The sequence below is a fragment of the Rhinoderma darwinii genome, chromosome 2, assembly GCF_050947455.1.
Source record: "Rhinoderma darwinii isolate aRhiDar2 chromosome 2, aRhiDar2.hap1, whole genome shotgun sequence".
NCBI classification, from domain to species: Eukaryota; Metazoa; Chordata; class Amphibia; order Anura; family Rhinodermatidae; genus Rhinoderma; species Rhinoderma darwinii.
The window spans coordinates 220,563,965-220,590,027 of record NC_134688.1 but is presented as its reverse complement, the minus strand read 5'-3'; the positions used below and the strand labels follow the sequence as shown (position 1 = coordinate 220,590,027).

The following is a 26,063-nucleotide window of genomic DNA, read 5'->3' as shown; positions in this document are numbered from 1 at the left end:
ATGTTGGACGAGAGTGCCTGGCTCGCAATCTCTGTTCTAGTTCGCCCCAAAGGTGTTCGATGGGGTTGAGGTCAAGGCTCTGTGCGGGCCAGTCAAGTACTTCCACACCAAACTCACCCAACAATGCCTTTATGGATCTTGCTTTGTGCAATGGGGCACAGTCATGATCGAACAGAAAAGGGCCTTCCCCAAACTGTTTCCACAAAGTTAGAGGCATAAAATAGTCCAAAATGTCGTAGAATGCTGAAGCATTAAGACTTACCTTCACTGGAACTAGGTGGCCTAGGCCAACCCCTGAAAAACCACCCCATAACATTATCTTTCCTCCATCAAACTTTAGTTGGCACAATGCCGTCAGGCAGGTAACGTTCTCCTGGAATTCATTAAACCAAGACTCGTCCATCGGATTGTCCGATAGAGAAGCGTAAGGCCTCATGCACACTACCGCATTGGTTTTGCGGTCCGCAAAACCACAGGTCTGTTGCGGTCCATTAGACTGCAAAACAACCTATGTTGTGAATCTGTGTGTCATCAGAACTCAACAATTCACCAGTATTGGTAAATCCGCAAATCCAGACCGTAAAATGCCCTGAGTTTTTGCGCTCTGAATTTGCAGCCCCAACGTACCCGTGTAAACCATGGGGCCATGAAATCAAATGGGTACGCAATTTATCTACAAAAATGGAAATAAATTGCGAAAGCAAAAAGCACCGTCATTCGCATGTAGCCTCATTCGTCACTCTACAGAACACATTTCCACTGCTCGAGTGCAGTGGCGGCGTGCTTTATATCACTCCATCTGACACTTGCTATCGTGCTTGGTGATGTAAGACTTGCATGCAGCTGTTCGGCCATAGTAACCCATGTCATGAAGCTCCTGGGGTACATTATTTGTGCAGATATTAATGCCAGAGGAGGCTTGGAACTTTGCAGTTACTGAGTCAGCAGAGCAATGGCCACTTCATTGCTTAGTTGCTATTGTTCCTAAACACTTCCACTTTGCAATAATACCCCTCACAATTGATCATGGAATATCTAGGAGGGAAGAAATTTCATAAACCGACTTGTTACAACAGTGACATCCTATTACAGTACCACGCTGGAATTTAGTGTGGTATGGTACACCAAGACTTGAAGTTTCACAACAGATGGAGAGCCAGAAGTGGCAGACCACTGAATAACTTAAATTGAGTGAATGCATCTTTGATCCCTTTCTGACATATGTCGCAAGTATACATCATGGAAAGCACCTACACGACCGCTGTGATTGGTCGGTCTGTATAGACAGACCAATCGCAGCCATGGTGGGCGTTTCAAGCCGCACCAGCTCGGCCCGCCTCATTCTAGTTTGGACCGGTGAGTAGAGCTGGTGCATAACTACTCCGTTCCATACTAACCTGCGTTGAGGCCCTCTGCACTGGTGATCATCATCAACTTTGCTGCTGATTATTATATTTATTTTTTTAGCAGCAGCACTATTGATTTGTCCCTAAATTTCCATCCCAGTCTGCACCATCTCCCTCTGTGCACCCTTCGGCCACTGAATACTGATCACCGTTCGCATCTGTGGTAATTTGACGCTTCTTTATTTTTATACCCACACCATTTTACTGTGTGCACTCTGCAGCTGCCAAGCACTGATCACCGACTACCATCACTGATCAACATCTGTACTAAATGTTTGGCGCAGGTTCTTTTTGGGCCTATTCTTACTGAACCATTTTCCCATGTGCGCCATGCAGCCACTGAGTGCAGAGTCAATAACCAGGCTCAGTTGAAATTTGTTGACACTGGTCTTTTTCGGCGATATATAAAAAAAACAAAAACCTGTTCGGTGCTGCATTGGTAGGACATTAGCCAACCTAAACCTCTGCTACTCTAACATTCTACCTATGAAGGTACTAGCTACTAAACCAAATCAACAAACCGAAAGCTCCGCTACTCTGATTAGGTTTAGCTAGTACCTGCATTAGATAGGACATTAAAATAGCGGTCATAAAAGGTAAAGATGTCAGTTTTGTAGTAAAAAAATATATATATTTCAGGAAGTTTTAGCTATACATTTTTTTTTCCAGTGTGTAAAAAAATAATAAAAAATAAATGAAAATAAAAAATCTACGTTTTCATCTTTTCTCTTTCTTCTCTTCTACACGTGCATGTAACATTTCTGTATACAATGGGAAAAAATAAAAGAAAAAGGCAGAACACAGGCAACCTCCAGCGTGTCCGACCCATGGGAACCCCAGCCTAAGAAAGGGTGATAGCAGGACACTAAACAGCGAGAAAATGTTGTTGGTAAAGTATAAGGACGGACTTCCGGTTCCGGTGCTGGTATGTGAAGACGCGTGTAACATTGCTCCCGCTCCTCCAGACCTAACAAAGCGGTTTGCTCTTACAAATCTCTCCTCAAGATACACTGGGGTGGAGAAGACCTAACATCTAAACGACTGGCGTTACCTATATGGAGCGTTACTTGCTGAGGAGCAGCAGAAAACCGGATTTGGAAGGCATGGGGGACGACGCTATGGAGGAACAGCCGCCCAAGATGGCGCCGTTAGAGGAGAGACGGGACAGTGCTGACTTGCCGACTCAGCTTCCTCCCACGCAACTTCATACCTTGCAAGAAACTTTGGATTACAAATTATTGGCTAAAGCAGTGGCCGACCTTATAGCTCCGGATCTGTCCAGCACTCTGGTATCGATGGTGCAATCCACCTTAAACCGCCTACAAGAGAGCATTACCCAGCATGAGGACCGCATAAACGAAGCTGAACAGAGGATTTCTAATGCTGAGGACGAGTTGATTGCAGTGGTATCCCAGACAAGTGATCTGCATCAGACCGTTAAACAGCTTTACGACCGCATTGAAGACCTTGAAAATCGGTCCCGCCGGAACAACTTGAGACTGGTCGGTTTGCCGGAGTCCATACCAGTTAAGGCTCTTAGAAAGCTGTGTGAGTGTGTTTTACCACAGGCCCTGGGCTTATCAGGGATCCGACGGGTGGAGCACCCAAACTGCCTGCCTCTGACCATAATGTTGGCAATACTGAGCGGCCCCGACTAGTCATAATGCGATACTTGGATTTTGTGGATAAAGAAGACATCCTTCCCGTACCCGAAAGGAACCACTTACCTTTCAAGGGGCACGTATACTCCTCTTCGGAGACTACTCAGCAGATGTGACAAGACAACGACGAGCTTTCAGTGCCACGTGCTCCTTGCTGTTTCGGAAGCACATTCGATTTCAACTCCTGTATCCTGCTATTCTTCGCATTAAACACCCAGATGGAACTTTCCAGACGTTCAGAGATCCGGCGGTAGCGGACCGATTCATAGCTTCTGAATCTTCGCCTACTACATCGGTGATCTCGGAGGCAGGGGCATCCATCTCTTCACCTAGACGCAGGCCACCCTTGTCGACGCGAAGCTCTCCTTCTTTGACCGAAGCAAAGGGGTCCCCATCTAGTCCGAAGGCACAGCGCACTACACACCGAGGACGTCAAAGCGGATTGCGACTGCCAGACTGAGGACTGTACCTGAGCGGGATGGTCTCGTGTCGCAACACTGGGACTTACTTGAGTATACCTAGTTAATTGTCAATATGGGTTACACTGCTGCGGGAGGGAAGGGTATTAGTCTGGTCTCCCAAAAAGTCAGGTCTTGGGGTTTGCCCTCTGAGGTCGTTCTCCCTTGTTCTTAACCGTACAATAGGGAGGGGAGTAGATGTGTAACGTTAAGTACCAGAATAATGGGAGTCCTAGACATATATTGTTGGATATACTTGTTACTTGTTTCTATGCACTGTTGCACTTTGTTTAATGTGCCTTTTACTGCATTAGTTCCCATTGGAATTTACTGTTGCACTCTTAGGCTGCAGTTACTCACTCGGGAGATATATTTTAGCTGTCACCATCTTGGCCCCTCAATAGGGATTAACGCCCGCGTATTAATGATCTATCCAGTTGCTCATATTCATAGTACACCTGTGACATGAAAATCGTAACTTGGAATGTTAAAGGGCTTAGGTCCCCAGCCAAACGTATGATGGTCTTGCGCCATTTGAAAAGACTTCGGGTAGATGTCGCCCTACTGCAGGAGACCCATCTCCTTAAAGAAGATTTCCCGCGCATGCTCAAATTATGGGTTGGGGAGGTATATGGGTCCCCTGCAGTGGAGCGGAAAGTAGGGGTTTTAGTACCGATTCGTAGGGCATTTCCTCATAGTCACTGATGTAGTTGCAGATGACGAAGGCAGGATGGTACGCCTCCAACTCAACAGTCCTCAGGGTGCGATGAGGTTATATATTGTGTATGTTCTGAATAGCTCACAGAAACCCTTTTATGATAAATTTCGGGCCACCTTACTCCTTGATTCATCCCCGGAAATAGTGGTGGGAGGGGATTTGGGGTAGTGTCGCAGCAGGAGGATAGATCGTCCAGACTAGCTACAGATCTGACGACCCCTGTCGCGGGCTCTAATTTGGCGGGTCTTTTGTCGGTTGCATCATTGATTGATGGTTGGAGACATGTTCATCCTGGTGACCAGGAGTATACTAATTTTTCTCACCCCCACTCTTCTTGGTCGCGTATTGACTATGTATTACTTAGTCGGGCATTAATTACCAAGGTCAAAGAGGTCTCAATTACAGACCTAGTTATTTCAGATCACGCACCTGTCTTAATAGACCTGCTTGATACTCATCCTAAGGGAGACGCTTATTTGTGGCACTTTCCATCCTTTTTGGCCAAAGATGAAAGTTTCCTGACGCTTCTGAAGGGTTGGTGGTTTAAATACGGGGCTACGAATGAGCAACATGTATCCGATCCTCAGCTATTTTGGAACACGGCAAAAGCAGTTTTGAGGGGACGCATTATAGCACGTTAGTAAACTTAAAAAGGTGGTACGGTCACAATACGAGAAGACTAGTGCAGCATTGAGACAGGCATATACCGATTTTCTAGTAAAGCAGAACCCACTCTCTAAAGCCTTATGGATATCAGCCAGGGGAGAATTTGATACATGGGCTGAGCGTCGGGAGGATTTCATTAGGACCCAACAGGAAGTAGGCTATAGACGTTTTGGAGATAAACCTGGGAAATAGTTAGCAAACCTGGCTAGGGGAAAGAGACCTTTTCACTGTATCCAACGCCTGAGATCCCCGGGAGGCAGGGTTACAGAAGACCCAAAGTCCATTAACACATCACTGGGGAATAATTATGCTTCGCTGTACCGGGACGACCCGGGGGAGCTGCCGGAGGGCGAGACCTTTTTGCAAAACCTCTCTTTACCTCAAATTTCTGAGGAACAATTACAAGCGCTTAACACGCCGATAACCGCGGAGGAGGTGCGAAGTGTAATTATGGCCTTGCCCTCAGGCAAGTCTCCTGGGCCTGATGGATACCCAGGTGAATTTTATAAGGTTGTGGGGACACAAGTGGCGCCCATCTTGACTAACCTGTTTAACAACGTATTGTCAGGACAGGATCGGGCTTTCCGAACTAATCTAGCCTACATCAAGTTAATACCTAAAGAGGGTCGAGATCTTCAATGTCCCTCCTCTTACCGGCCGATTTCGCTGATCGATCAGGACCTCAAGATATTGGCTAAGCTCATGGCCAACCGTTTGGCTTTGATATTGCCCTCACTGATAGGCCCATCACAGGTGGGTTTCGTAAAGGGCCGTTCAGCTGTAACGAACATCCGAAGAGTTTTATTGGCAATGGATAAGGTTGGAGATGGCCGAGGGGGAGAACCGCCTGCCCTGATCTCCCTAGATGCAGAAAAGGCATTTGACAATTTGAGATGGGGGTGGTTGGGTCAGGTGCTGGATGTCATGGGCTTTCAGGGGGCTTTTAGATGATTTCTGAGAGTTCTTTACACACAACCTAAAGCGTGTACACACACGCCTGGATTTATCTCCCCGTCCTTTCCTTTGCTAAAGGGGACGAGACAGGGATGTCCGTTGTCCCCTTTACTATTTGACCTGGCTTTAGAGCCCTTCGCCCGGTCCTTGGATACAGACCGGACCTTTCAGGGTATTTCGATCGGAGGGGCGACTCTGAAGCTGGCTCTTTTTGCGGACAATATCCTCTTATTTATGGCTCACCCGGATACAGAGCTGCCCAAAGTACTGGAGGTCATATCGGATTTTGGCGTTTTTTCGGGATTCAAACTGAATGTGTCAAAATGTGAGGCTCTGTTTTTGGGCACCACAGATCCACGGGGGGGGGGGGTTACCCACTCAGTTGCACAATATTCCAGTGGCCAAACGATCCATCAAATACTTGGAGATTCATATTGGGCGCACAGCCGACTCCCTTTATCGTTTGAATTATCTCCCCTTATTTACGAAGATCTTACATGACTTGAAAAGGTGGCATGGTTTACCACTCTCTCTATTGGGTAGGAATCACCTTCTTAAGATGATGAGCTTCTCGAAGCTATTGTACCCTTTACAAACCCTGCCACTTCTTTTAAAGCATACAGATGTCTCAAGACTACAGTCGGCTTTTGGTCACTTTCTATGGAAAGGGAGGAGGCCTCGAATCCGTATAGACAAGCTCATGGCCACTAAGGAGAGGGGGGGGTATTAACTTACCTAACATACGGGGGTACAATTTGGCCTGTCTAGCAAGACATGTTATAGACTGGGTGGCGTCTACTAGTTATCATTCAGATCACACGCTTGAATCACATTTTTGTGCCCCATGGGACCTCTGCACACTCCTACATTCGTCCCTATCAGCCATGCCTGGGTACATAAAGCAATCGGTGCTCTGTAGAGATACTTTCATGACGTGGAGGGCGATGAGACGAAGTTATGGTTTATCTTTGCGTTTCCAAATATCTTCCCCTATGGAATCATCCGGAATTCGCTCAAGGAAGACAGAGTAGTCTTTTTGCAGAATGGAGGGCGAGGGGCATTCTAAGGGTGGAACATCTACTCCATGACACGGATCCGAGATGGCTTACGGGTCAAGAATTAATAGACAAATTTGGGCTGAGACCTTTCCAAAGTATCCAATATGCTCAGGTCCAGCATTTCTTTAGGAATGCGCTAAGGGAGGTGGGTCGAGAGGTGATCGCAAATAAAATGGATAAAGCAATTTTTCAACATACGGGAATGCTGCCTGTATCACATATCTACTGCAAAATTAGGGATAGTTTGATTGTTACTCCGCCGGAACAATTTTTTATAAAATGGGAAGAACAATTAGGAGACGGGGACCTCAGGGACAAAATTCTGATAGGATGGGGTTCAGTTCGGAAACATGTGATGAGGTGTGGAGAGATACTCAGTTTCGCATAATGCACAGGGCAATCTTAAGTTTTAATATACCGCCGAGCACTGCTATGCCTGACCGCCTGGTGGCCTGTCCTAAATGTCATGTCCAAAAAACAGATCTGTTCCATGGTTTATGGCAGTGCTCGGCAATTCAGCCCTTGTGGTCTCAGGTCCGTGACATGATGGATACACTATGGGGATTGACCCTGCCAATGTCGCATGTCCTTTTCCTTTTTCACTATTGGGAGGAGGAGACGGATGGTGGCAGAGCGGAAGGGAGGCACCTGCCCCAACTGTTTCACCTGATCTGTTTGGTAGTTAAACAGCTACTGCTACAACAATGGTTGGTATCAACTAGGGATGTCACGATACCAGAATTTGGACTTCGATACCGATACTTGGTTTAGTATTGCGATCGATACTTTTGCCAACAGTAATTAAAAAAAAAATTCTTCCGTTTTCTGAGGTGAGGCGCGACGTGTGATGAATTTTGAACGCACCTCACATTAATAGTAATTAATCTCATCATGTTTCTCAGTCATAATGGGTTAATGTGTGAGGTAGATGATGGGGTTAATTACTAATGTGAGGAACATGGAGGTTAAATTCATCGCACCTCACATTAATAAGTGATAGAAAGCTGTATTTCTTTTTTTACAGCGCACACATCATAAATGATGCAAAAAATTGTTGTGCGCGCCATCACTGAATGTGTGAATATTTTATGTATTGAGACTTATTTTAATGTTTATTGTAAAAAAGGTGAATGTGTATTTTTTTTAAAATTTAACAATACTTTGTTTTTAAACTTTAATGTACTGCCATATATAAGATATGTGCCAGTACTTGAGCCTGTGGACGGATAGAACACAGGCAGTTGTTAGGACATACCATATTTCATGTTGTTAGGACATACTTGGGTAAGACGACCCTGGGCTGTCTGCCCATATATGGTATGGCCCTCGATCGCGTCACAGGAATTCCCTGTGACGCGATCCAGGGGCATCCCCCTTCTCACTTTCCCCTGAATGCTGCAGTCAGCAGTGATCGCAGCATTCACGGGAATAACGGCGGAGATGAGGTTTCTCAGATCTCCGCCGTTATAGAGCGGGGCTGCGGCTGTGTAATACAGCCATTGCCCCGCTCCTGACAGGAAGTGCACACACGGTCAGCATGAGGAGGTGCGGCCGGCGCTGCACTAATGAGCGGCGGTCCAGGCACTGAAGACAGAACATGGGGGTGTTTTGCAGTGCGCCCGCCATGTTCTGTCTCTAGTGCCGCCGCTCATTAGTGCAGCGCCGGCCGAATCACATCATCCTGACCCCACGCACTTCTGACTCAGGAGCGGGGCTGTGGCTGAATTACACAGCCGCAGCCGCGCTCCCATACATTCATGTATTACTATACTGAGCTGTGCAGCTCAGTATCGAAATACAGGAAATAGCGGTATCGAACCGTTTAGGGATGCACAGTATCGAACCAGTATCGAAGTTTCGATGCACCGTGCAGCCCTAGTATCAACAATACCAACTATGCAAAATGTAGTGAACCAACTAAAGCAATGTTTACACATAGAACGATTAGATGCGGAACGTATGAAAACCAAACGCACTAAAAGATTTTTCATAAAATGGAAGGCATTCATGATACGGCATTTAACTGAATCGGAACTTAAACAGGCGGTGTCTCCCTTCACACTCACCAAATGGTACTTGTTGGAAGTCTTAAAAGGTAAGCTGGGTCGTCTGCATTTGCGGGACAGCTGAATTTCTTACCAAACTAAACTAGGATTATCTCTTCCTGAGAAGGTGGGAGGGGTTGGTTCCCCTTTTTCCTTATTACGGCTTCATGAATATTCTTATTTTTTAAAAAATTTTGATACAAACGAATGTGCAATCTCTTTATTTGTTATATTACACTTTGTGGTAATACTGTTTAATAGGTTTGAGCCTGCGTGCTCTTATTTGTTGTATGGTTTTGTATAATTTGCAGAAAATAAAAAATGTAACAAAAAATAAAAAAAAGTATAAGGACAAAAGGGATATCCTTAGGTTGACCAATCCACAGTAATGGCAGCATCGCTGTCCCAGTCCAAGGTACCACTACAATAAACCCCAAGCTAGATTGCATCCTGGGCTATAATAAGTACATGATCAGAGAGATCAACCCCTCCCAAGTACTGAAGCCTTACAGAAAATTAAGGTGTGGTACCAAAAGCTGGCCATGCACATTGTAAAAAAGGCATTGTATTAGGCTATGCCATTATGCAGGCCGAACACGGACATTCCTTCAGTTTCAACCGGTGATTATCAAGGCCATTGTATCAGGGAACCAGGAAGGGGCCCCAATACTTTTAGAAGCGATGGTCCACATATTATACTAGGGCAACACTTTTCCAGCGAAACCCCATCCACTGGAGAGGAGGAAAGGACACGAATAAGGTGTGAAGAGAGTTACAAACAGGGGAGAAGAAGAGATAAATGTTATCAGTGCAACACCTGCCCTGAAAAACCTGGCCTGTATATAAAGGATTGCGTCAAGAGTATATCACACAACCATGGATTATTAATTGTATCACTCATTTAACCTGACATGGTGCCTAAAATGTAATCTAATTAAAAGAAGGCTACAAAATCCACTAGGTGCGCCTTTGCTTTTGAGGCAGGTGCTTCAGTCCATTGCCACACGTGGGATATTTCTAAGAAACTGGGAAATACATATTGTATTTCTCTGTCAACACTAGCTGTGTTACAGAAACTTTATAAAAATTTTAAATTGCTGGAAAAAAAAAAAAAAAAAAGAAAAAAAAAAAAAGGAAAACTTCACTTACACTTTGCTGTAACTTGAAATTGTCTAAATGCTGTTTAAAATACTATGGGGTTCAGTTATAAAATAGGGTAATTCATGGGGGTTTCTAATATATTGGCCCCCCAAAGCTACTTCAGAACTGAATTTTATTTTTTTTACTTATTGTTGGTAAACTTATAAGCCTTGTAATGTCAAAGAAAAAGAGGTTTTTTAAAAAATGATGCCAACATAAAAGTAGACATATGGGAAATTTTAAATAGCACTATTGTGTGGTATTACGCTCATACAAGCAGATACATTTAAATTTAGAAAAATCATAATTTTTACAAATTTTCCCTACATTCCAAAGGGATTACCACATATAGTGGCACGTCAGGTTTGAAAAATAAGGTTGTCAGGAAGGTCAAACCTGGCTGCAGTGGCAAGGGGTTAAACTTCCGCACACTTAGCCCAAGACCTTATTGTAATAAAATGCACACAATCTATTAGAGATTGTAGTAGCGCAGCATTAAAAGTAGACAAAACACTTGCTTACTTTAGCCAATAACTATTTAAAGTTTTGTATTAGAAAAGCTAGACAAAAGAAAAAAAATACATTCCAAGTTGTTTTTTTGTACAAAGTCCTGTCACCAGAAACAGATGTTTTAAAATTGAGAGAATTCAATAAATTTAAAGAGTAATATGTACAATAATGGAATCCAGAAATCCACAAACTTGTAGTCCATATATTTTCTGACTGCCACCTTCTTAATAAAGGAAAGCCTCAGGTTTAAATAGAATATAGGAAATCCTTGGTGTTAAAAGTTCACATGGTTTCGGACATCATTTATTTGTTTCACCATTTCTTGAATATGTTCAGCCCTATAAAAAAACAAAAAAAACCGTAAGAACATAAATGGAATAAAGAAATGAAAAGGATATATTCACCTTTGAGCACTATTTTAAGTCATTAATATACATTCAAGTAAAAAGTGGAGTAAACTTGTAAATAATCTGCATTACTCATCCAGAGTAAGGCTGGGTTCACACGACCTATTTTCAGGTGTAAACGAGGCGTTTTACGCCTCGAATTACGCCTGAAAACACGGCTCCAATACGTCGGCAAACATCTGCCCATTCATTTCAATGGGTTTTCCGATGTACTGTGCAGACGACCTGTAAATTTACGCGTCGCTGCCAAAAGACAGCGCGTAAAATGACAGCCTCGTCAAAGAAGTGCAGGACACTTCTTGGGACGTAATTGGAGCAGTTTTTCATTGAATCCAATGAAGAACAGCTCCAGATTACGACCGTAATTGACGCCTCGCAAAACACGAGTACGAGCAATTACGCCTGAAATGCAGGAGCCGTTTTCTCCTGAAAACAGCTCCGTAATTTCAGCCGTAATTGTCGATATCATGTGCACATACCCTTAGTGTCTGTAATCCAGAGCTGCATTCAGAATTCTGCTGGTTGCCATTGAAAACTATTGTAGGAAAAAGTCAACTGATTCCCAAAATGCAAACCATCAGCACAAGCCCTGTAAGGACAGTCTGCAAGGCATCCTGGGAGATTTTAGCACTGAATTCTGCAGAACTTTGCATTCAGCTATAGAACAGGCAGCAACTGCATTACACGTGACTATCTGAATTTTTTGTTTGAGTATTCCATAATTTTTTTTCCCTCTACTTGAGATTAAAAAAACAAAAACAAAATGCCATTATTTAACCCCTTAGTGACCACCAATACGCCTTTTTACATCGGTCACTAATGGGCTTTAGGCTAGGCTGACGCCTTTTCACGTCAGCCTAGTCTAAGTCCTGCACGGGTCTCCTGTGCAGGCAGGAGCGGGGGCTCTGCTGTCTGATGACAGCTGAGCTCCTGCTCCAACGCCCGCGATCAAAGTTTACGTCGATCGCGGCCGTTTAACCCGTTAAATGCCGCCGTCAATAGCGACCGCGGCATTTAACTTTGTTTACAAAGGGAGTGAGCTCCCTCTGTCACCCATCGGCGGCCCGCGAATGCAATCGCGGGTCTCCGATGGGGGTGTCATGGCAGCCGGGGGCTTGATAAAAGCCCCCAGGTCTGCCCTGGACATATGCCTGTTAGGACGCGCCGGAGGCACGTCCTAACAGATTGCCTGTCAGATTTACACTGACAGGCAATAATGCTCTGGTATACGAAGTATACCAAAGCATTATAGCAGCGATCGGAAGATCGCACAGTAAAGTCCCCTAGTGGGACTAATAAAAGTAATCAAAGTGAAATAGATTATTAATAAAAAGTACAGTAAAAAAAAAACAAAAAACATTTTTTTCCATAAAAAGTGGTTTTATTTAGTAAAAGTGTAAAAAAAAAAAAAAGTACACATATGTGGTATCGCCGCGACCGTAATGACTCCATTAATAAAGTTAATATGTCATTTAAACCGCAAGGTGAACACCGTAAAAAAAACCGCAAAAAACCATGGCGAAACTGCAATTTTTTCCATTGCCCCCCAAAAAAGTCATAATAAAAATGACTCAAGTCCCATGCACCCCAAAACAGTACCATTCAAAACTACGTCTTGTCCCGCAGAAAACAAGCCCAAAAAATCACTACATTGATGGAAAAATAAAAAAAATACAGCTCTTGGAAAGAGACTATGCAAAAACAAATAATTTTAGTTCAAAAGTGTTTTTATTGTGCAAAAGTCGTAAAACATAAAAAAAACCTCTACATATGTGGTATCGCCGTAATCGTACCGACTCATAGAATAAAAGGTAACATGTTATTTACGTCGCACAGTGAACGGCGTCAATTTAAAAACGCATAGAACAATGGCGGAATTTCAGGTTTTTGTTATAATCCCCCCCAAAAAGGTTAATAAAAGTTAATATAAAAATTATATGTACCCAAAAATGGTGCTATTAAAAAGTACAACTTATCCCGCAAAAAACAAGTCCTCATACAGCTATGTAGACGAAAAAATAAAAACGTTATAGCTCTTTGAATGCGACTATAGAAAAACGAATAAAATAGCTTGGTCATTAAGGCCTAAAATGGGCTGGTCACTAAGTGGTTAACATAATGTAATTTCATTTGTTTGAGGTGTTTCGTAAGATTGTAGTAAATACACAAATGACAGATAATAGCTCAGCTAAGTAAAAACCTGGGTGAACATCCTCCAATTGTGGCGATTCCATCATTTTCGCCAGGGATTGTAGAATTCCTCACAAAAGCAGGACTGCTCAGTCTTCATGTACAATGTCCGAACACGCTCTGTTGTGGTGGGGTCTGCAGAAAGGCGGCCAGTTCTCATGTCTCAAGAAAATCACATTATGGAGGTCACCAAAAAAACATTGATCAGGAACCTCTTGCATCCTTTGTGATCCCTCTTGAGAGGTCATAAAAGCTCCTGTAGGTGTAATGTGTATGCACCCCAATACTTTTGCCCATATAGTGCTAGCCCCTACTAAAACAGGACTCAGGGAAAACGACCCTAGTTTTCCCTCTCTTCATGCTCCATCTCTAATTATTTGAGTGCATCATACAGGTAGCATTGTGGTTAGAAATACCACATCATTAAAAGACACTGGCATGTTCTGGGCAACTTATGATAAGATTGTGGAAATTGGTTCTCTCCCATTAACCTCATACAGAAGAGCTCGTAATGTAAGCGACAGATTGGTCAGGGGATGTTTACCTTGCTTGTCCTGTGCGAACTGTTCATTAATGATAAGAGGTGATATATATACAGAAACACACATCCTCAGGCTAGATTCACACATCCGTGGTGCATCGGTGCTCTGCACTGCGGGATGCGATATGATCCATCCCCCATAGACTAGAGTGATACGTGAAAAAATATGACATGTCCTATTTTTCCACGGACCCTTCATACGGTCCGTTGAATCAACGGCCATTGAAATATATCTGTCCATGTGACGGCCGTTGTTTCAACGCCCGTCACACGGATGTTTAACACGTTTGTGTGAATGAGGCCTAAGACTCAAGTCCTTTAAGGTAAACGCCTTTTATACATGCAAAATGGACTGTGATATAAGTGTTACAGTGCCCATGCAATTTGATCTACGCGGGTGAAACGACGACTGAGTGCTGCTTGAGATGAAACCATCATAAGTTTAGTATACGAACCAAAAAACAGGAATTGCCTGTAGCACTACATTTTATGGTGGCTGGACATCAGGTCCAACAGATTAAATTCACCAGCATAGATGGTGTTCTCTCATTGAAACGGGGTGGCAATAGGAAACTGGTTTTAAAACAATGAGAACTACAATGGATTAGTAAATTTAATTCTTTACACCCAAAACGGTCTAAATGTAGATTATCCTCTTAACGTTTATAAATAGAAATAATAGGATTGGTTTCTTGTTTGGATGGTCCTATGGATCCCTTTTTTTCTCTCTTATATAGCTACGATTGCCATGGGACATTAGATTTAATCCCCTTGCCAGAGGTTGTTTCCTTAGTTTGTTCTTTTTAGGTCGCCTAGCATTGCCGTGAAACTCATACATTTTTATTCCATTAACCAACATTTTATTTAACTTTTTTTCTCTTATCTTCAACTGGATTGATACTTGGATATCGTGACTGGACTCTCACCAGCTGAAATAAGAAACCCTGGACTCATGTTTTTTGGCATATGCTTTCTTACACATGTATTTTTCTGTATAAAGTAGTTTATTTTTAAAAATATATATTTATTTTTTTTTCTACCATACTTTGTGCTCAAGTGGACACTTCGGATCATGATGTAGCAATGATAATATAAGAATGATTCTTCCCATTTGCCCGATATTAATATTCATATCTAGAATATGGATCGGTTAGTTTTTGAAAGACCCTAGGGTCATGCATGTTTTCATGTGGGCTCGGTGACTTTTTCACACTTATTTCAATGTGAGTGATACAGGACTGCTATAAAGTATATGAATGACATTGTTGTCTCTCCTCCTTTGCCATTTGATCCCGGAGTGGTCTTGACTATATGTCCCCCTGTGGATGATATATCCACTTGGAGGCGTAGTGGATACCTAGGACGAGATGTTCGCTTATGTATAATGGGGAATGCACCTCGAACCCAGGGACGTAAGGCATTGAGATCTGTACTATGTATAGATACTGTGTGTGACGTTGTTCACCTTAATGGTGGATGGACCGTATTTGCCCCCATTTAGATTACTGTACAGATTACCCATAGTTGCTATTTAGCCCCTTTATATGACGATTATCTATACTATATAAGTTAAATCATACTGAATCCACTGCGATACTGGCATTCCATTCTTTAAGATGGCACTGACGCGCACACACAGACTAGTGATGCGCATACACGGTGTCTACCTACGTAGGTGGCTCTTGGGACACTCCCCCCTGCATTCTGTTTCCACGGTGACTGCCGATCACGTTTGGTTTAACCCAATTGGTGAGTCACCTACGGGCATGCGCTATTCAGCGTTGAGAACGCCAATAGCGGAGAACGTGGAATACATGAGTCCTGATATACTAATTGTATTTAGATTGGTCAGTGCCAGCTTTTTGATTTTAATAATTAACACTGTGAATGACTAATTCACTTTAAACAATGTATTTTATGTTATCGTTTATATATAGATTTGAAAACGAATATATTATAACTCCTATTTAATATTATGAATTTTTTATATGTCACTATACACTATGTAATGTTTGTAAAATTGACATCGTTTTATAATTGCTTCTTGATATGCAACACTAATTATTCAGGCTCTGCCTCATATATATACTCCTTGTTGCGAAGCCTAGCACCGGCCCGATCTGGCGTATATAAACCACAGTACTGCTCCGACCCTTTGTTTTACGAGTGGTCAGAAATATCTAGGTTACTGCAGTACACACGACTGCTTATTCTGAAAAACGCACCTGAGATTATAGGTACACTCAATACCCATTTTAAATATATGTCTAATGTGCCATAAAAATGTTCAAGTAGAAAACCTTTTTAACCCCTTAAGGACACGGCCAATTTTGGCCTTGAGGACAGAGCAATTTTTTTACATTTCCCCTCTTTGCATCCCGACGCTCATAACGCTTTTTTTTTTTTGTACGAGACTTTGTTTTTTGCGGGATGAGTTGTACTTTATGTAGGTACCATTTTTTGGTACAAATACATTATCGTTTCATTTCTATACATTTTTATTTTGGCGAAAATGCAGAAAAAAAAAGCAGTTCTGCTGCAGTTTTAATATTTATTTTTTTTACACCATCCACCGATCATAAAGGTTATACATTTGTTGTACAGGTTGTTACGGTCGTGGCGATACCAAATATGTCTATATTATTTCATGTTTTGGGACTTATTTTAAAAAGTTTATTATAAAAAAAAATGTGTGTTTGTGTATTTTTTTCACTTTTTATTTATTTATTTATCATTAATTTTTTTTTACATTCATTTAACTTTTTTTTTTTAATCCCATAAAGGGATTTCTCATTTAGATTTTTATTTTGTAACTGTAATGTACTGGCATAGATCTATATGCCAGTACATTAGCCTGTTACTGATTATACACAGGCAGTTGTTAGGGCATACCTCAGTATGCCCTAACAGGAAATATGTTCAGACAGCCCTGGGGTCCTTCAATGGACCCTGGGCTGTCTGGCCATATGAGTTGTGGGCTTTGATCGCGTCAGTTATTTTCTGTGACGTGATCAATGTGCAGTCCCCCCTCTTTGAACGCCGCAATCTGCTTTCATCGCGGCGTTCAAAGGGTTAACGGCGGAGAGAAGATGTTTCTCTTCTCTCCGCTGTCAGAGCGGGGCCGTGGCTGTGTATTACAGCCGTTGCCCCGCTCTCGATCGCGCGCACAGATGGCTGTCACACAGGACGAGTATGCTCGTCCTAATGCGCGAAGTGCTCGCAGCTCAGGACGAGCATACTCGTCCTGTGTCGGCAACCAGTTAAACAAAAGCGTGCAAATATTAGACAATACTTCTCTCCCTGCAGGCAAAACATCACTAGTCATCTTCCCCCAATCCTCCCACGGCTCCAAGACTAGGCAGCAAAGTAATTAAAATAATTGTTACGCTCTACCAAAGTTTATTATACCGGATTAATAATACCTTATATAATCATAATATCCTAAGATAGAGAATGGCATGGCCTATCTGCGGTTCCCTTTTATGTGGTCAGCACTGTGCGAACTAGAGCAGAGGACCTTAGGCTACTGTAAAATTGTGGTCGACCTTTCATTGCGGAATCCGCACAGAAAATTTGCAGTGTGAATTCACCATTTGTATTGAGACAGGTTGCTACGATACAATAACTACAGCCATTAAGATGGGGTGTCAGTAAGCGAGTCCCTAACAACAAGTTAGTCTGTCGTCTTCAGCTCTAAGTTGACAGGTCAGAGACGAAAACAGAAGGACAGAGGTTTGGCAATACACAAACCATGTTTTTTTTTTCTGTCCAATGATGAGCAAATAAAAAAAAAAAAAAAAAAAAAAAAAAAAAAAAGAGATTGATAGAAAACATTAATTAGAATTTTTAACAGTAAGTTTGCTGACCCAACAAATTCTGAAAGGACTCCTCAGCTAATACTTACTGTTCTTTTAATACAGACTGGATATTCTTCCGCTGGTAGTCACTGAGAATTAGATTAGATTTTCTTGGGCTCTTTCCTTTTTCCATCTGATTATCTTGATAGTCCATTTTCAATTTGACCTGTGTACAAGCAAAAGAAATCAAACCCGACACCTGTAAATTAACTTGGATACAGTGCTGCCTATTAGTAACGCGGTTTGTTTACCTGTTTTATGGCATTATCCAGATGATGCAGTTGTTCATGTGTTGTGAGTAGCTCCTTCTTCATATCTCGTTCACTGTCTGAAAAAACTGGGAGTCGAGTGTTGAAGCTGCGCAGCACAGCTTTTAGCCTTCACAAAATAACCAGGAGAAGATTGCTTGCATGATATATATATTCAGCAGATGGCTATAAAACGCAATAAACATTAAAAGGAAACCTGTCAGGTCGTTTATACTGGAGTCAAGCACTTTTGCATATACTACTTGTCGTCATCAGGCTGCAACGTTCACTGCGAGTACACAAAAGATACTCCACAGACAGACAAAAGTGACAAAACGCTGAAATCAGTGAGGGCAGCATAAATAACCTGACCGGTTCCCTTTATGAACTTTATGCTTGGACTGCTTCATGACTGGGGATTTTTACCCCTTTAAGATCAGACATATTTACAAATATTTGGTACATTTGGTACATGTACAGGCCAAGTTCAGGTTTTTTTACGCCGATTTTGACGCGGAAAGTGCATAGGAATCAGCGGAAAAAGGCCTCCTTTTGATTTCCATGGGAGGTGGAGGCGTTTTTTTTTTTACCGCAAGCAGCTAAACTGCTGTGGAAAACAAAAGTAGCATGCTCTTTTCTTGTCGCGGTTCTGCCTTAGACCTACCATTGACATCAATGGGAGGCAGAGAAAGCGTTTTCCGCGGCACTCAATGGCCGCAGGCAGAAAAAAAACCCCGAAAGTTGCGGCAAGAATTTGCAGGCAGGTGGAAAAAAAAAAAAAAAAGCCTAAAGGAATTTTTGAAGCAGATTTTTCTGGCTGCAAAACTGTGTGAAGAGAGCCTAACCAAGATTAAACAAACAGAAAAAACAAAATTACAAACCAAAAAAGGTTACTGTTGGTCTAGGAACAGAGACACCTGTCCATGGGTTGTGTCTGGTACTGCAGCTCGGCTCTCTTGAAGCAAATGGGGCTGTGCTACAGTACCAAACAACCGTGGACATGTGTGGCACAGTTTTTGGAAGAAAGCAGCCATCTTTTTCTATCCCTGGAAAAGCCCTTGGGATATCAATTTGTGGCAGGTGCTCAGAGTAGTATTACATAACCAGGTGAGATTCTAGTCTGCGGGTGGACGCATTCCCTATTACCCTAAGACGCATCTCCCCTTTCTGACCTCCTGCCTATTCAAGTTATTGGCTAATGAGCCTGTTTTAGTGTCATGAATTTAATAAAGGTATATTTTAATCGTTCTATCAGGCTGCGATAGGTTATACAGCTATTTTTGGGCCATACCCTTTTTTGTTTCTGTCCACATAGCTGCATGAGGGACGGGTTGTACTTTTCAATAGTACCATATCGGAGGTACATTAACTTTTTTAAAACCACATGTGGGGGGGGGGGTGGCGAATGGGGATGACAGAAAGGACGGGAACGTCTTATTAGAGCAGTCTTCTGCGATCCGGGCTCATTGAAAATAATGGCCGCGGCCATATGCATGGCCCTTGATTTGGGGGCGGCTCGCGACGGATAGTCCGCTGTTGGCCGACTTGAAAATCACGACCGTAGCCATGTGCACGGCCGTGAGCATGAGGCCTAAATGAGAAAAATAAATTCTGTCCAACAAAAACTTTGCTTGTAGTCCTCTGATCACTTCTATAATATGCAATGTTACACAAACAGGCAATGTATTAGGTACCGCAATTAGGCCGTTATAGCAGCATGTAGTCTGTAAATTACATAAGACTATACATACAAAGGGAGGACCCTTATAGTTGGTGGGCATGTATTTAAATTGAGAGATTTGGTTTGCCTACCGGCAAGAAAGCCCTGTTTTCCAACTATCAGAATAGAAAATAATAAAGTATTTATTAAGTTTTGCAACAAAGACAAACTACATATACATAAAAACAAGCTCAAAATTTTATTCTAGGAGTCAGCAAGACTAGTATTTAAAATGAAAGTGGAAGCCCCCCCTTCCACTTTCATTTTAAATACTAGTCTTGGTGACTCCTAGAATCTAATTGTGAGCTGGGTGCAACGTGCTGCAGCCGTTGGCTCTAGGCTCCTCATACTCTGCACTGTGCTGATTGCAGTCAGCAATGGACCTTGTTTTTATGTATATGTAGTTTGTCTTTGTTGCAAAACTTAATAAACACTTTATTATTTTCTATTCTGATAGTTGGAAAACAAGGCTTTCTTGCCGGTAGGCAAACCAAATCTCTCAATTTAAATTACATAAGACACCCGCTAGTGATAGCATGAGCACAACTTCTATGGAGGGTTTTTATTAATAAGGATTTATTTTTAAGGACATTTCTGGAAATTCATGTTCTACTGTGTGAACTGCAGCCACGCAAATTCACTCATTACAGCTGTATGATAGTTTGTCTGAATACTATTAGATCTCGCCTGAGATCTAGATGAACATTGTTGTAGCCCTCATGGGTATTGCAACCTTAGGGTAGAGGATTGTGCCTTTAAATTTTGACACACACACACACACACACACACACACACTAGAAAATCAAAAAGTTAATTTCAGTAATTCATAGTGAAACTTATATTATATAGATTCATTACACGAGAGATCTATTTCCAGCATTTTATTCTTTTAATGTTGATTATGGCTAAAAGTTAACGAAAACCGAAAATTTTGTCTCAGAAAATTAGAATATTGGGTAAAAGTTGAAGATTGTGTCACACACACTAATCAACACAAAACACCTGCAAAGGCTTCCCAAGCCTTTAAATGGTCCAACAGTCTGGTTCAGTAGCTACACAATCATGGGGGAAGACTGCGGACTAGACAGTTGTCCAGAAGACAGTCATTGACATCCTCAACAAGGAGGGTAAGCCACAAAAGGACATTGCTAAAGAAGCTGGCTGTTCACAGAGTGCTGTATCCAAGCATATTCATGGAAGGTTGAGAGGAAGGGAAAAGTGTGGTAGAAAAAGGGGCACAAGCAACGGGGATAACCGCAGCCTTGAAAGGATTGTAAAGAAAAGGCCATTCAAGAATGTGGGGGAAATTCACCAGGAGTGGACTGCGGCTGGAGTCAGTGCTTCAAGAGTCACCACACACACGTATCCAGGACATGGGCTACAACTGTTGAATTCCTTCAGACAACGTCAGAAGCGTCTTACCTGGGCTAAGGAGAATAAGGACTGGTCTGTTGCTCAGTGGTCCAAAGTCCTGTTTTCAGATGGAAGTAAATTTTGCATTTAATTTGGAAATCAAGGTCCCAGAGTCTGGAGGAAGAGTGGAGAGGCACTCAATCCAAGTTGCTTGTCAGTGATGTTTGTGAAGCCATATCATCTGCTGGTGTTGGTCCACTGTTATATCAAGTCCAGTGTCAACACAGCCGTCTACTAGGAAATTTTAGAGCACTTCATGCTTCCCTCTGCTGACAAGCTTTATGGAGATATGGATTTCATTTTCCAGCATGACGTGGCACCTGCCCACACTGCCGAAAGAACCAATACCTGGTTTAATAACCACTGTATCACTGTGCCTGATTGGTCAACAAACTCGCCTGCCCTAAACCCCATAGAGAATCCATGGGGTGTTAAGAGAAAGGACACCAGACCAAACAATGGAGGCAAGCTAAAGGCCACATCTAAGCTTCCATAACACCTCAGCAGTGCCACAGGCTGATCGCCTCAATGCCACGCCGCATTGATGCAGTAATTCATGCAAAAGGAGCATCGACCAAGTATTGAGGGCATATACTGTACATACTTTTCAGTAGGCCAATATTTGGGTATTAATAATCATTTTTGAAATTGGGCTTATATAATATTCTAATTTTCTGAGACGCAAAATTTTGGGTTTCATTAACTGTTAGCCATAATCATGAACATTAAAAGAACAAAATGCTGAAATAGATCACTGAGTGTAATAAATCTATATAATAGGAGTTACTTTACTAGATATACATACATACATACATACATACATTTGTGGTATGTAATAAGGGTATTTGTTGCCTCTAAATAGACAATGTAAATTAATTAACCCACGGGCACTCATAATCACCATGACTTGATATAATACAGCAATGTAAGGTTAATGTCATGGGGCAGGTGTTAAAAGGCTCCACAGGATATGCCATAAATGTCTGACAGATGGGGTCCCAGCTTTAAGAGGGAGGTCACCCGACACCACATAAATTTTCCGCCTGGATGTGGTAGCAGAGGTAGGTTGATATAGCCGGTGCTGTTAATAAATCAGTTGATTAATGTAGATATGGTGCAAGCTAAATTAAATAAAATGTGCACAAGGCCCCGGGACCAGATGGATTATACCCTAGAATTCTTAAAGAGCTTAGTTCAGTTATTTCTGTCCCCCCTTTTCATAATATTTGGAGATTCTCTAGTGACTGGTATCGTGCCAAGGGACTGGCGCAGGGCAAATGTGGTGCCTATTTTCAAAAAAAAGGGCTCTAGGTCTTCCCTGGGTAATTATAGACCAGCAAGCTTAACATCCATCGTGGGGAAAATGTTTGAGGGGCTATATACAGAATTATGTGACAAAAAAATAGTATTATAAGTGACAGCCAGCACGGTTTTACTAAGGACAGAAGCTGTCAAACCAACCGGATATGTTTTTATGAAGAGGTGAGCAGAAGCCTAGACAGAGGGGCTGCTGTGGATATAGTGTTTTTGGACTTTGCAAAGGCATTTGACACTGTACAACGCCCACTTGGTCTAAAGTAAAAACACGCCCACTTGGGCATTAAGAAACTCATTAGCATAAAGCTAAAATCGCTCATAAAGTGGTAAAATAGATAGTAGTGCTTTTTATTAGGAAAAACGGTCACCTACATTATAGCGCCGATCTCCTTATGTAGGAAATAGGGCACTTATAATGTGGTGACAGAGCATCTTTAATGTAGATAAATGTAAAGTTATGCATCTGGGTACCAACAACCTGCATGCATCATATGTCCTAGGGGGAGCTACACTGGGGGAGTCACTTGTTGAGAAGGATCTGGGTGTACTTGTAAATCATAAACTAAATAACAGCATGCAATGTCAATCAGCTGCTTCAAAGGCCAGCAAGATATTCTCGTGTATTATAAAAGAGGCATGGACTCGCGGGACAAGGATGTAATATTACCACTTTACAAAAGCATTAGTGAGGCCTCATCTAGAATATGCAGTCCAGTTCTCGGCTCCAGTTCATAGAAAGGATGCCCTGGAGTTATAAGAAATACAAAGAAGAGCAACGAAGCTAATAAGGGAAGGGGCATGGAGAATCTAAGTTAATCTTTCCTCATAAAAGAATGAAACCTATTTAGTCTTGAAAAAAAGACGACTAAGGGGTGGGGGGGACATGATTAACTTATATAAATATATGAATGGCGCATACAAAAAATATGGTGAAATCCTATTCCATGTAAAACCCCCTCAAAAAAACAAGGGGGCACTCCCTCCGTCTGGAAAATAAAAGGTTCAAACTGCAGAGGCGACAAGCCTTCTTTACTGTGAATCTATGGAATAGTCTACCGCAGGAGCTGGTCACAGCAGATGGCTTTAAAAAAGGCTTAGATCATTTCCTGGAACAAAAAAAAATATTAGCTCCTAAGTGTATAAATTTCTACCTTTCTTTTTCCCGTCCCTTGGTTGAACTTCATGGACATGTGTCTTTTTTCAGCCATACTAACCATGTAACCTCTGCTGATTACAGTGCTCAGAAGTGTTGTTTACTGCTCCTACCTCCTCAATTGTTATATACATAGTTCTGTCTTTTCTGGAGACCCTGAGAGTCACTGGCAGCAGACTCTCCCCTCTCATGACCGCACGAACGCTTGTATAGTCACTAACTTTGCATAACCTTTATTAACATACTTGGAGCTAAATTGCAAACTACTAAAACATACATAGTCTAATCAGTGGTCTGGAAGACATTAAGAAAAAAATTATATATATTTTTGTGCTCACCATAAAATAATTTTCTTGGTAAAATTAATTGGTGGACACAGAACCATGATTATAGTTCCTTGCCACTAGGAGACTGAAACTAGCTAGGATAAGAATGTTGGCTCTGTACTGTAAGGCCCATGCCCTTCCCACAAACAACTATTCAGATTCTACCGAAGTAGGATTAAAAAAAAACATCCATGGTCCTTGAAAAAGGACAGGATCGGTGTGCCCCATGAAGTGAACATTACAATAAGTAAAACAATCCAATTTGATTGTTCCCGGATTTGTGGGACACAGCAACATGGGGTGTTAAAAAGCAGTCCCGGAGAGTGGGCAAAAGGAGGAATTTGCTGTGCGACGCACCTAACGCACAACAGCTTGCAGTACCTTGTGATAAAGGCTAGCAAAAGAGGAAGCCGAGGCATAAATCTGGTAAAACTTAGTGAAGGGATGCACCAATGCCCAGGTAGCAGACTTACAAACCTAAGGGACTTGGTGCCGGACCACCCAGGATGCACTGGACAGCCCTCATAGATTGGGCGTTAACTCAAAAGGGACAAACCTAACCCTTGTACCGTTTCCAGAATCACCAACCAAATCCAGCAAGCAATGGTAGCCTTGGATGCAGCCAAGCACTCGTGCGGCCCTTCGGTTATCACAAAAAGAGAGGTCAGAGCAACTCAGTCGCAGCAAGGTAGATGCAACACTGCTCTCAACAGCAAGACAGTAAAGGACGCAATCCCTTAGATGGGGAGGGGCAAGAGGAGGTAAGGACTAGGTCCCCATTGTTTTTAACATCAGAGACCACCATCAGGAGAGGGGACAGGGCGGAACACCATCTTATCTCTATAGATTTCAAGGACAGGACAGTGCAGCCAGATCCACAATTTGCCTGATGGATATAATGGCCACAGGAAAAACGACATTGCAGGAAAGACGCCGAGGCAAAACATTCCTTTTGAGCCATTCTGGTGAGGCCTGAAGAGCCCCCAGGGCTCAGCAGGATGCCAATAAGGCAGGACAGAATGGGCCACACCCTGCAAGAATGTCTTCACTTGGGAACAGTAAGCAAACGTTCACTTATAAAAGATACAGCGAGCAGAACCTGGCCCTTAAAACAAACTAGGCCAAGGGAGTGATCTAGACCCGATTGAAGGAAGGACAGGATCCCAGGGAGCCACAAGAACGCCAGGAATGCCATCAGCCTTGTCCCGCTTAAAAACTGTGGCCACAGCAGAGGGAAGAGAAGGATATACAAAATAGAACCTCTCCCAAGGAGAGACCAGGGAGAAGGCAAGAGTCCTGGGCTTCCAAGCCCTGGCCACATAGGCTGGAACCTGGTAGTTGAGTCCAGATTAGAAGAAGTCTACATCTGGAGTGCCCCATTTCCAGAAGACCTGGAGCAAAATCTCCAGATGGAATAACCATTCCCGGGGATACAGCTTTTTCTAACTGAAAAAATCTGCAGGCCAGCAGTCAAACTTGGAAAATGATTCTCTGTCCAGTTGAAGATCTGCGAGGACTCCCACATTGCCAGCCAGCTAAGAGACGACCGCCGTGGAGTTGTTTGTGTGCACCCTGACTGGATAGACTTTGCAGAAGTGGAACTCAATGGGAGACTGCAAGGCAGAAGGCCCTGATTTCCAGAAGTTTGATCTGTAGCAGTGTCTATTCTTCCAACCATGTGCCCTGTACCAAGTGAAGGTCAAACTCCCCACTTCAAGAGAGGCTGGTATTCGTTGAGATAACAAGCCATTAGAGGGGGAAGAAGGACCAGCCCTTAAAGATGGCTGAAGAAGTTTCCAACCAATGCAAATCTTAAACCCGTACAGGCAGGAGGATCGACTTATCTAGAGAATCCTGAATTTTGTCCCAGTACACCAGGATTGTCCTCTGGAGAGCCTCGTGTGAAATTGGCCATAGGGGACAAGTTCAAACGGCAACACCTGCATGAGTGTATGGTAGGAGAGAGGAGTACCCTGGCTGTCCGGATATTGAAAATAATTCAACGCTGGGATGGCACCAGGGACCACTTCTTGTTTGAAGATCTATCTGAACATCGGTGTCCAGGGTAATCTGGAGATTGGAACGGTTGTCCTTTTTGAAGGGGACTTTACCAAGGTAAGGGATAACAGTGACTTCCCTGTCACGGAGTAGCACAATGAGAGTCGCCATGGATCTGGTTCAAACACTGGAAGCAGTGGCGAGCCCGATGGGGAGAGCGACAAACTATAAATGTTGACACCAACAGCGAAGCGAAGGAAACGCTGATGGGCCCTTG

At 42.7% G+C, this 26,063-nt stretch overlaps 1 protein-coding gene across 3 annotated transcripts in view; it reads right to left on the bottom strand.

Annotated features, from left to right (window-relative positions):
• Positions 1 to 9,171: 9,171 nt before the first annotated feature.
• The window catches only part of NUP88 (nucleoporin 88), a 50,376-nt gene continuing 33,484 nt past the window's right edge, over positions 9,172 to 26,063 (bottom strand). For all 3 annotated transcript variants that reach the window (XM_075852865.1, XM_075852864.1, XM_075852866.1), the window contains 3 exons: positions 17,863 to 17,989; positions 17,659 to 17,777; positions 9,172 to 10,954 (listed from right to left, as the gene is read on the bottom strand). In XM_075852865.1, coding sequence (XP_075708980.1) covers positions 10,891 to 10,954; positions 17,659 to 17,777; positions 17,863 to 17,989 — 310 coding nt within the window. In that variant the 3' untranslated portion in view covers positions 9,172 to 10,890. The remainder of the gene's footprint in view (positions 10,955 to 17,658; positions 17,778 to 17,862; positions 17,990 to 26,063) is intronic.